This window comes from Salmo salar, chromosome ssa12, assembly GCF_905237065.1.
Source record: "Salmo salar chromosome ssa12, Ssal_v3.1, whole genome shotgun sequence".
Lineage (NCBI taxonomy): Eukaryota > Metazoa > Chordata > Actinopteri > Salmoniformes > Salmonidae > Salmo > Salmo salar.
This window is the reverse complement of record NC_059453.1, coordinates 35,488,830-35,501,413: the sequence shown is the minus strand read 5'-3', so window position 1 is coordinate 35,501,413 and position 12,584 is coordinate 35,488,830. Positions and strand designations below refer to the sequence as shown.

Genomic DNA, 12,584 nt, shown 5'->3' with positions numbered 1-12,584 from the left:
TGTGAATGGGAGTGTGCTCTGCCCTCCTTTTCCTGTAGTCCACGATCAGCTCCTTTGTCTTGCCCACGTTGAGGGAGAGGTTGTTGTCCTGGCACCACAATGCCAGGTCTCTGACCTCATCTCTATAGGCTGTCTCATCGTTGTCGGTGATCAGGCTTACCACTGTTGTGTCGTCATTGTGTAATGGACAATTTTCCAATCTTATTGATGAGGAATCTTTCAGTTCATGATTTGAAACGTCACTTAAACACACTAACTGACAACCTCCGTTTTCTCCTTCCCTCAGGTAGTGTGTCGGGCCGGTGTCTTCTCCTTGCCCTTTGCCAGTTGGTTCTCCTTACTCTCCCCCGCACGGGCCCTGATGGAACGCGTGTTCCATGCCCCGCCTGGTGTGTAGCCGCACCTGGCTCAAATGCCCATGACCTCATCTTCCTATTGGATGGCTCCTGCAGTATGGGCATTGCCCACTTCGCCACCCAAACTCAAGTTTGTCGCTGATGTTACGTCGACATCTCCACCACGGACACACGTGGCGCTAGTGCAGTACACGTATGAGCAGAGGTTGGAGATATGCCTTGGGGAATATGGAGGAAAGAAGGAGCTGTTGGACGCCATTTTGAGGATAAGCTACTGGAGCCGGGGGACCAGCACAGGGGGTGGCCATTGTGTTCACCACCCGGGAAGTTTTCAGCCAACCGAACAGGAGTAAGCAGAAGGTCATAGTAGTTATCACTGACGGCGTTCATATGACGACGTCAGGTCTCCTGCTCTGGCCACTCAACAGTTAGGGAAGTAAGGTGGGGAGGGAGGGTCAAGAGCTGATTGGCTAAGAGGGAACAATGGAAAATAATTGTAGCAGGGCAGAGAGGCCACATTTGAAGACTGAAAATACACCTTGGGTGAATGAAAGCAAGGTTTCACTTTCCACATTATTGCTTTCATCCATTTAATCACATCAGGGACTACCTTGCCAGAGAAAGGGTTAATTTCCTGAAGACAAACAATGTATACGAAACGCTTCAGTCTGGTTTTAGACCCCATCATAGCACTGAGACTGCACTTGTGAAGGTGGTAAATGACCTTTTAATGACGTCAGACCGAGGCTCTGCATCTGTCCTCGTGCTCCTAGATCTTAGTGCCGCTTTTGATACCATCGATCACCACATTCTTTTGGAGAGATTGGAAACCCAAATTGGTCTACATGGACAAGTTCTGGCCTGGTTTAGATCTTATCTGTCGGAAAGATATCAGTTTGTCTCTGTGAATGGTTTGTCCTCTGACAAATCAATTGTAAATTTCGGTGTTCCTCAAGGTTCCGTTTTAGGACCACTATTGTTTTCACTATATATTTTACCTCTTGGGGATGTCATTCGAAAACATAATGTTAAATTTCACTGCTATGCAGACGACACACAGCTGTACATTTCAATGAAACATGGTGAAGCCCCAAAATTGCCCTCGCTAGAAGCCTGTGTTTCAGACATAAAGAAGTGGATGGCTGCAAACTTTCTACTTTTAAACTCGGACAAAACAGAGATGCTTGTTCTAGGTCCCAAGAAACAAAGAGATCTTCTGTTGAATCTGACAATTAATCTGGATGGTTGTACAGTCGTCTCAAATAAAACTGTGAAGGACCTCAGGCGTTACTCTGGACCCTGATCTCTCTTTTGAAGAACATATCAAGACTGTTTCAAGGACAGCTTTTTTCCATCTACGTAACATTGCAAAAATCAGAAATTTTCTGTCCAAAAATGACGCAGAAAAATTAATCCATGCTTTTGTTACTTCTAGGCTGGACTACTGCAATGCTCTACTTTCCGGCTACCCGGATAAAGCACTAAATAAACTTCAGTTAGTGCTAAATACGGCTGCTAGAATCCTGACTAGAACCAAAAAATTTGATCATATTACTCCAGTGTTAGCCTCCCTACACTGGCTTCCTGTTAAGGCAAGGGCTGATTTCAAGGTTTTACTGCTAACCTACAAAGCATTACATGGGCTTGCTCCTACCTATCTTTCCGATTTGGTCCTGCCGTACATACCTACACGTACGCTACGGTCACAAGACGCAGGCCTCCTAATTGTCCCTAGAATTTCTAAGCAAACGGCTGGAGGTAGGGCTTTCTCCTATAGAGCTCCATTTTTATGGAATGGTCTGCCTACCAATGTGAGAGACGCAGACTCAGTCTCAACCTTTAAGTCTTTACTGAAGACTTATCTCTTCAGTAGGTCCTATGATTAAGTATAGTCTGGCCCAGGAGTGTGAAGGTGAACGGAAAGGCTGGAGCAACGAACCGCCCTTGCTGTCGCTGCCTTGCCGGTTCCCCTCTTTCCACTGGGATTCTCTGCCTCTAACCCTTTTACAGAGGCTGAGTCACTGGCCTACTGGTGTTCTTCCATGCCGTCCATGGGAGGGGTGCGTCACTTGAGTGGGTTGAGTCACTGACGTGGTCTTCCTGTCTGGGTTGGCGCCCCCCCTTGGGTTGTGCCATGGCGGAGATCGTTGTGGGCTATACTCGGCCTTGTCTTAGGACGGTAAGTTGGTGGTTGGAGACATCCCTCTAGTGGTGTGGGGGCTGTGCTTTGGCAAAGTGGGTGGGGTTATATCCTGCCTGTTTGGCCCTGTCCGGGGTATCATCGGATGGGGCCACAGTGTCTTCTGATCCCTCCTGTCTCAGCCTCCAGTATTTATGCTGCAGTAGTTTATGTGTCGGGGGCTAGGGTCAGTCTGTTACATCTGGAGTATTTCTCTTGTCTTATCCGGTGACCTGTGTGTATTTAAATATGCTCTCTCTAATTCTCTCTTTCTCTCTTTCTGTCTTTCTCTCGGAGGACCTGAGCCCTAGGACCATGCCTCAGGACTACCTGGTATGATGACTCCTTGCTGTCCCCAGTCCACCTGGCCGTGCTGCTGCTCCAGTTTCAACTGTTCTGCCTGCGGCTATGGAACCCTGACCTGTTCACCGGACGTGCTTGTTGCACCCTCGACAACTACTATGATTATTATTATTTGACCATGCTGGTCATTTATGAACATTTTAACATTTTAACATTTTGACCATGTTCTGTTATAATATCCACCCTGCACAGCCAGAAGAGGACTGGCCACCCCTCATAGCCTGGTTCCTCTCTAGGTTTCTTCCTAGGTTTTTGGCCTTTCTAGGGAGTTTTTCCTAGGGAGTTTTTCCTAGCCACCGTGCTTCTTTCACATGCTTTGCTTGCTGTTTGGGGTTTTAGGCTGGGTTTCTGTACAGCACTTTGAGAATATCAGCTGATGTACGAAGGGCTATATAAAAATAAATTTGAATTTGATTTGATTTGATTTAATTTGAATGGAAGTATTTGAATGGAGCAAGACACTGATATATGGTGTGTGTATGTGAACAGGTATAATTGCCTACTCCATTGGTATTGCTTGGACTTCCCAGGAGCAGCTAGAAGACAGCCAGTGAGCCAGTCAAGGAGCACTCGTTCTTCATGGAGGACTTTGATGACCTCCATAAGCTGGTGCCCACTATCGTACACAACATCTGTCAAGAGTTCAGCTCACAGCCCCAAAACTGAAGACTTAAGTAGAACACACCAAAATGACGGTCAGCTGAGAGTACAACAGAGTGCCTCTGACCAGAATATCAGGTAGCATTTTCTGGTGATTTTCCAACAATTCTACATGTTAAATTGGCAAAGAAAACAGGCACTGCTCCCTATGACCCCACGGCGGAAGTAATTGATGGAACGGCCTCCTATTTCGCTCGGCTGACCATCGTTCTGGTGTGTGTGGTCTCTTACACACTGGGAGAAGTACTACATCGTCAACAAATGATACTTACGTAAATAACAGCTCTATATGTATTTAAATAATATACATGTTAACATAAAACATGTTTTGAAAAGTATTATTGTTAGGACTTTTGCATGGTATAAACATTGCTATTGGATTACAATTAATATGTAATATGGGGTACTTAAAAGTATTAATCAAATACATTTTCCTATGGGTAGGAAATGTTGAAGCAATGAAAGGCATTATTCTAAAGGTGGGAAACAAATACTATATTACCAGTATGATATACAACATATTCCTTTATTGTTGTTATTGATAAATCTGTCACTCTCCCATCTGAGAAAAAAATACAATACATCATGAAAAAAGAATAAACTATAATGACAATAATTATATGTACTGTATGTACAGTCCAATTAGCATATTTATCAAATTCACATCTTAAAAGAATTCTCTATACAACTGGAGGTTAAAAGGGGAATTACTTTTGATTTACAACAGGCAAACTTGGCTTCGCCCAGGACTTTGTGTTTGTTTTCCCATTGGTTATTAATAGGTTCTTTGTTTTGTGTGATCTCTTTTCATACACTTTGTAGTGCTTGTAAGCAACACCACCTGCTGCTCAGAATGGACAAGTGAATTTTAGACGCATATCTATGAGTCACTATTTAGACTAGAGCATTCTGCTTTTACACTGCCTATAACACGATAATTCTTTGTTCAAATCCTAGTTCTTGTCCGACAACTGGTTCTGGAGGACCACTGTTTGCTTGGTTATTATTATTCCAATTGAGGACCGTATGCAGTCTTGATGGACACACAGCGAACTAACAGGTCTCAAAAACGATAGCTCAATCAAACTGGTTTGGAGAAAACTAGTATTTAAAGTGGTTCTCCATGACCAAAAACACACAAAAAGAAACACTAGCTTAATGTCAGCCCTCACTATTCTGTCATTCAAATGGACATACAGCCCATTAAAAGACATGAAATGTGAGCCAACCTGGTGAAATATGGTTCTTCCACATTGTGAGCAGCAGGGGGCCATATACAAACTCCTCTTTTGTTCAACTACTCAGTGTTGTGATGAGACTACTGTACGTTTACCACGACAAGCGCACCATACATACTGACTCCATTTCACATCACCATGTTTAGCCACTCAAATATACTGTGTTAATAAATATCTTTTTTTTTATATATACTTTAAAACTGTACACGTTTTTTGTTCGCTCCCTTACATTGTCTAAAATTACCTGACACCAAAGAAAAATAAAAAGGAAAAAATATCTTTGTACAACGCAAGCACACCGAATTCCTCACAGATTTTGATCCATCCGTCATTCAACAGTCCTTATTTTAGAGACCAAAGCATTTGGTAGATAGCGAAATCCTAATCTCTCACATGTTCAACTGCAGATGAGACAACTTTGAGAATAAATGACAAAAATCTGTCTTGTTTTGTAGTGCTCACAACCAAAGGCATACAACTTGTGATAAGACCGGCAAATCTCCAACCATTCCACTACAAAATAAACAAAGTACACAAATCCCAAGGAATAACTCCTAAATGTTCAAGTAAAACAGAAAATATTCTTTAAAAAAATATTTACCTGTATTTAACAAGGATTTACCTTTTTCACCAACCATGTATAGTAAATAAAAAACTAGTAATTGCTCAAAATAATTTGACAAAATTCTATTTTCAAACAGTTATTACCTAAAGCATTTACCCTGCTTTCTGACCAGAGCTGGTCATATCGCCTAAACACAGGAGTGTAGCTTGTGTGCAGTTGAGTACTGAAAGACCTCAGTTCTGCTGTCAAAAATGGGAGCCAAGGGGCTAACTCAGCACAAGGGCAAGCAGGATATCTATGAAGAAACTATCTTAGCAGTCATAGCTAACTTAGCATTAGCAAAATAGCTAACTTAGCATTATAAGCTGAAAGAGCCAACTTAACGGTCGCAGGAAACTTTACATGTGCAGGCTCTCTGTGAAGCATCTTGTCGTTGTAAGACAATACTTGGTTGATTCTTTTGGCTTAAATGACACGGAGGCATAAATAAATACACAGCTCAAATAAAAAAAATAATCAAATGAATAAATTGTTTCACTGCAAACCATTTTTCAGTGCAGTTTGTCTGGTTGCTCAACTATAAATACACGATAAAGCAGCATGTATTCAAATTAGGTCAAACCACAACATTGATCAATCGATTCCGTTACATTGTGAAACAAAATTTGAGTAATTAATCTACTGCTAGCAAAGTGTCACAGGACAGATCTTGTTAAGAGTTAACGCTTCTACTTATGTTGGTACAGTATATTACAATGTTGTTGTCCTATTTATGTAAAGAATGGAACATCCAAACACCAAAAGAGGCACTCCTTTTACCTAGGCGAGCTGAAGCTGGAGCATAAAAGCATTTACAATTTAATTGGAAACTAAATGAAGTTGAAGAAAGGATGTGGCCTGGGTAAGTCAGTGTTTTGGCTGTGTACAGGCAATTTGGATTTGAACACTGATTCAACACCGAAGCAAAGCAAGCTGGAATACAAGGATGGCTTACTCACTTAGGTGACAGATTCAAATGGGCTAATATGTAGGAATTTTGTTAGCAAAGTTTCATCACACAATTCAATTATTTTCATGGGGTTGGTTTTTCAAGAGGGTGCAAAGCAAGAGTATGGACAATAGGCACTACTACTTAAAAAGCTACATTTTTACTTGTTTTAGAGATGAATTAATGGAGTCATTTCCAATTGGTTGTGATTACATACAAAACCACATTGACATATACAAAAGGCTATAATAAATCACATCAAGGAAATGCAGGCTCATGGCCTTTACTTCAACTTCAAACTGACTTTCAGGTTTCTTTAAACTTATTTACCATTTTTCTTATTCAGGGGGACTCGAGTTCTGCACGCTACTGTATATTTCAGTGGATTGGAGGGCATTGTGGATCTCAACTCCCTTGTTCAATCATTTAAACAGTACTGTGACTATTGACCACTAGCTGTATATATGCTGTGTACATTGATGTAAATATAATTATTTTCAAACTTAGTTTTATGGATCAAATGGAATAGACAAGGTCCAGTACTATGTGGGGCAATAAATTATAAGTTGTTGTTGAACACCCTGCCCACTCCTACTTTGCACACAAATTGTAAAATAACATTGTCTGCAAGACTGACGAAAAAGGCACATTTTCATGAAATCTTTCAAAACGACGACATTGAAGACACAGGCAGTCTTAGGGGTGGCCGGGGAGGGTGTGGGGTGGGGGCAGAATACGATTATTGTGTTTCTGTTAGTTAGGAAACGAACGCAATGTTTCTAAACGAGAGTACAGAATTTCCTGGATATCCGCTTGGTCTTTGTGATGTTCGACAACATCTCCTTCTGGTTTGGCTGTAGCACCCAGGCCCGCCCGGGTGGAAGGATAGTAGAGTAGCCCTCTTTCTCTCAAAACTCTCTCACACTCACCCCTTTCAGCCTTCAAACCATCAGGTGTCTAACCATCCCTCTCGACTGCCACTGGTCGAGACTCAGACACCAGTGGCTAGTTACCCATCCACCTCACTACATTTCCTTCCACACTGCCTTTGAGTTGGGCTCCAACTCCCATCTCTCCCTTCAGTTACAAAAAAACTCGTCCCCTTTTTGATGGTCCTTCGAGCCGGACGCAGCTGTTAGCCATTGGGATTTGCGGTCATACGAAGACCTTGGCGAGCGCGTCGGCCCCGGCGCTGCCGATGTAGCACTTGGTGGGGTGGAACGCCACGTCGTGGATGGCCTCGTCCGACTTCTTGCGGTGCGCTGTGAATTCCTGGATGCACGTCTTGCTCTCCATGTTCCACAGGCGGATGGAGCAGTCGTGGCCTAACAGGGCGGAGGATGGTGAGAACAAAAATATAAAGAAACAGGAACAAAAATATAAAGAAATAGGGAGGTAGAGTGAGAGAGGAAGAAAGAGAGCTGGAGGGAGACATTAAAATTCTAAAACTGCCTTTTAGTGAAAGTTACCACAAGAAAGATCGAAGGGGGCTTCGGTTTCTGTGCTCAGATATTTGCCACACTGTCAGTTTGTATCTCCAGTTATGTAAGGAACAATATTGCTGTAATTACATGAAACGCTAACCAACACACACACTAGTACTTCCCTGTTTCCAGATAAATACTTACTGCCAGACATCAGGTACAAGCCGTTGGGATCCACAGCTAAACTGGTGACTGCGTCCAGGTGGGCTACCATGGAGTGAATACATTTCCCTGTAATAGGAACCCGGGATGAGTACAAAAATCACTGTCCTCAATGTTGTATTTATACCAACTCTTATAAGTACACTTTATACTGTGACAAAATGTGTTTGTCTTACTATGTATACATTTTATTTAAATTTTAATTCCAGCTGGAATGTCGGTTCAAAATGGCCGCTGTCTAGCTCACCCGTGTTGTTGTCGAAGAACTGGATGTGTCGGTCCTCCTGGGCCGTGATGGTGATGGGCAGAGTGGGGTGACTCAGCACCTTATTGATCTTGCACGGGGCTTCTGTGTGTGACAAGACATGGAACTCAATTGAACATTGCAGATTATCCTTTCTCATTTACATTTGGTCATTTGTCAGAACAACAGGATAAATGGGAGTTATAACTCGAGACAAAATTATTCAAAAGTAGGGAGTTGAAAGGAAAATCCACAGAGCTATAACATAATTGGTGGATACTAGGGTTATATTGCAGACTGTACTGATATACCAGCTGCTATACCCTATTGCTAATAAAACAAAGAAACAAACTAGGGAAGCTTTCTGAAGCGAGTACACCAACAAAATAAGAGTGACTTTTAATGCACCAACAAACATTTATGGTGTGACAACAGGGGTAAAGGGCGTTGACAGGGAGAGCGCAAGAAAATAGGCAGTGAGCGCATAGTGCACTCAATTATTCTCTTTTGAGTTACAAATCTATACAGTCACTGTGTAGAAATGGCAGCGGAGCTTACCGGGCTCTCCGGTCTGGTCCAGCTTGAGGATCAGCTGCCGCGTCTCCATGTTGAAGAGTCCGATCTCCCCCGTGCTGAACGACGTCACCATGTGGGCCGGCTCACTGCACACCAGGTCCACTGACGTGGGGACGCCCAGCTCTGAAGCCGACAGAGTTGGAAAGGTTATGAGCTAATCCTAGAGCAGTTCTGTTGAAGGGGGCAGGATTTGCGTGTGGTGACCATAGAAATAGAATGCCATTCTATACATCTATTTCTATGGTGGTGACCTGGTCCTAGGACCTTTTTTATGGGGCTGATAGTGTCCTGAATTGAGCTAATTCTAGGTCAGTTTCGCTCTGAATCAGACAGAGGTAGAGAGGTTAGGGTTTGGCTGTGGGGACCTGGCTGGTCCTAGGTCAGACCTCTTTTTGGGGCACGTAGTGTTCTGAATTGACCCAGAGGTTCCCAAACTTTTTTGACAAGCGACCCCACCATGTAAAAAAAAGTTACAGGAATCAACGGCCAATGTTTACTTTTTTAAAATTGGGACTATGACAGTCTATTACAAATCAGTCATAGTATTTTTGACAGTATTTCAATCTGAAGACAGTATGGTTTGAAGTGAGAAATGCATCAGAAAGGCATTGGGAAGTTCAGAAGATCAGCAGGCAATAATATTGTGTGACTTTCTGTGTAGAAAAGAACATCATCATTGATGATGTTCTGTTCCCCCCCCCAGTCTGATTTAGTGCCTGGTCTTGTCAATTCTGTTCTAATGGCTTGTGGGCATAGTAGCATAAACCATTCAAAAAGATGGACATTTTGTAGGAAGAAAACAGAAACCCCTCTGATTCTTACAACCGCATCTAGCGGCTACCTTCTATGAACCAAGCGTCAATTTTCTCTCGCGACCCCATTTTATTTTTCATCAGGCGACCCTACATGGTGTCGCGATCCCTAGTTTGGGAAACCCCGGAGTAACTCTTTATGGAGCGGATTCTAGGTCATTGTATAGTGTGAAATTACGAATAGATTTTATAAGCTGATCCCAGAGCAGTGGTTATGTCGGACAGTCCATGTAAGAGGGTCAATTAGGTGCTTTGTAAGCTGATTCTAGAGCAGGCGTTGTGGAACATTTGGTGAAAATGTATGAGGCATCTGTTTTATGAACTGATCCTAGGGCAGTGTTTGTATGGGGCAGCCAAAGTAAGTCTATTGGGGGATCATTTCGTCGATCTGATCTGCGTTCAGCAATTCACCTCCTTTCTCGTTGAAGACGGCGAGTGCGGGGGAGGTGTTGGCAGCGTTCCACAGGCGCACAGTGCCGTCCCCGGAGCAGGAGAGCAGGCGCTGGTGGGCCGAGCTGTAGACCACTCCCCACACTGAGTCAGTGTGACCCAGCAGCGCCCCCCGCAGCACCGAGGGCTCTATGGCAGGAAAGAGAGAGGGAGAGTTAGGAGGGAGAGGGAAAGAGAGATGAGGGAGAGATGCAGAATTAAGAGGTGGGGAGAGTTAAAAGGAGGGAGGGGAAAAGGAGAGAGGGAATGATGGAGAACGAAAGATCATGTGGAGACGGGAAGAAAAAAAAAGAGTTGGATAAAGAGAGAAGAGTGAAAGAGGAGGATGAAAAAGAGGAGGGTGAAAGGAGTGTCAGGTGGAAAGTTAGAAGAGAGCCATGTAGTTAGTGAAAGGGAAAAAAGAGGTAGAGAGAAAGGGTCAAGAGATCAGTGAAGAGATGAAGAGAATATGAAAGAAGAGAAAGAAGAGAGATGTGCTAATAATCAGAGGTGTAGCTAAGGCATCTTGGGGGCGTACCATATGAGTCATAGGGGTCGATATTGGGGTTGGGGGTGTTCCAGCTCTGAATGGTTCCATCCACCCCCCCACTGAAGCACTGCTCCCCTGTAGAGCTCATGGTCACACACAACACCGCACCCCTACAGAAGACAGGAAAACTCATCTCATTATTAACTTCAACTTGTTTTGGGGAAGACAAAACAACACTGCACTCCTACAGGAGAAAGTGGCAATACCTGTCACTATAAAATTCATTTAAAAAAAAAAAATGTTTTACAAAGATACAAAGTTAATTTGCTTGAACAAATGATTCATGTATACAAGAGTATCGGTCCAGCTGTCCATTTATAAAAAGGTTGGGTTATAGTGGATAAGGAAGGTTACTCACCGATGGGCCCTGAATGTATAGATGGGCTCCACATCTAGGGCAGCACACCTAGGAAGACAGACAGGGGACATAACTACCTTTCGTGTACATATTCAACGAGCATACGCTATATAGAACAGAATGGCCCATTACAGCCATCAGAAATGTATAATAAGAAAAAGGCATGCTTTAGCTATCGATTGTCTTTTCACAATAGTGCTCTTAACAATTCCAAATGACTCTTACCCCATTGAAAGTGACCAAGTTACCCACTTTCACTACTTAGGCACCTGCTTAAAAGCATCATTGTCTTTGACAGCTGGGTCGTATTCATTAGTGCACACCGAGAGTTTCTTTACTACTGGGTATCGCTTTTATCTTGGTCAGGTTGTTAATTGTTAAAGAGAATGTGTTCTCATTTACTTACCTGGTTAAATAAAGACAAATATTTCAATTGTTTGGGGTTTAGTAAATACGATCCAGGTGTTTGACTGACAGCAGGGTAGGCCTATGTGAGCTCTTACTTCTTGGCGGGGGCGGTCTTCTGGAGGTTCCACAGTTTGAGGGTGTGGTCCTCGGAGGCAGTGACCAGAACGGGCTCCACGGGGTGGAAGGCCAGGCCCCGGATGGAGTCAAAGTGGCTCCGCAGTGTGAACTTGGGGCTCCATGTCTTCCGCAGCGCATCCTGACTGTTGGTCACCTGAGTTAAAATGACAAAGAGTTTTGATGTCAATTGGAGATATGCAACAAAATGCAAGTTATGCCCACAGATGTCCCCCTACTGACCACCTCCTCCCTCTGCTCAAGCCATGTGGTTCCCTCGTCTCTCCATCCGTTTGAGGCTCCAACTCCGACTGATAATCGCAGTCCAGACCTACTGTCTTACAGCTGTTATTTGCTTGTTTTTGTTTAGCTTTTTCAAGCAAGCACTTATTATTAGGATTCAAGCCTAAGTGCTGTACAATAATGTTTCAGAAGGTAGAGCAAGCTAGAAGTCACTAGTTTTGACTTATTTATTTCAATTTACAAAAAGTAACTTACGTGGTCACGCCAGACTTTAAAAAAAGGGTCGTTCCTGTTTGCAATGCAAGTTCAGTGGTGCTATGCTCTTCACCGAGTCTAAATATGTCTGCAATGTGCCTCTTGTGCTTGACCCCGGTAGACCCCAGTCACTGCGTATCCTTTTAATTTCCTGCTTGTTAGAGCTGCAACATCTTAGTATGAAAGTTACCATACAAACGTTAATGTTATCTAACGCACACAAATCCATTCCTATTTTGAGATGAGTGTGTCCATCATATAAATACAATTCTAACACTAAGGTGTCCTCCCACACTGGGTCCAACTGAGCAATATGACACTCAGTCTCTTCAACCACAACCTCAATCTGCATGCTAGCTCTCTACAGCAATACAACTGCAGTTCACTTCACATTCAATTGATCTGGAGTGTGTATGTGCACGTATGTGCCTGTGTCTCTCTCTCTCTGTGTGTGTGTGTGTGTGTGTGTGTGTGTGTGTGTGTGTGTGTGTGTGTGTGTGTGTGTGTGTGTGTCAATAAAAGCGAAAGTCAAAGCCCATGCTAATCAGACTAGCCTTTTTAAATATTGACATTTTGAAAGCTTTGAAAAATAGGTTGGAC

General features: G+C 43.2%; 1 protein-coding gene across 3 annotated transcripts in view; it reads right to left on the bottom strand.

Annotated features, from left to right (window-relative positions):
• Positions 1-4,065: 4,065 nt before the first annotated feature.
• LOC106564825 (striatin-like) overlaps positions 4,066-12,584 on the bottom strand; it is an 87,658-nt gene continuing 79,139 nt past the window's right edge. For all 3 annotated transcript variants that reach the window (XM_014131259.2, XM_014131257.2, XM_014131258.2), the window contains 8 exons: positions 11,468-11,643; positions 10,965-11,012; positions 10,595-10,716; positions 10,039-10,206; positions 8,798-8,938; positions 8,243-8,344; positions 7,978-8,064; positions 4,066-7,674 (listed from right to left, as the gene is read on the bottom strand). In XM_014131259.2, coding sequence (XP_013986734.1) covers positions 7,505-7,674; positions 7,978-8,064; positions 8,243-8,344; positions 8,798-8,938; positions 10,039-10,206; positions 10,595-10,716; positions 10,965-11,012; positions 11,468-11,643 — 1,014 coding nt within the window. In that variant the 3' untranslated portion in view covers positions 4,066-7,504. The remainder of the gene's footprint in view (positions 7,675-7,977; positions 8,065-8,242; positions 8,345-8,797; positions 8,939-10,038; positions 10,207-10,594; positions 10,717-10,964; positions 11,013-11,467; positions 11,644-12,584) is intronic.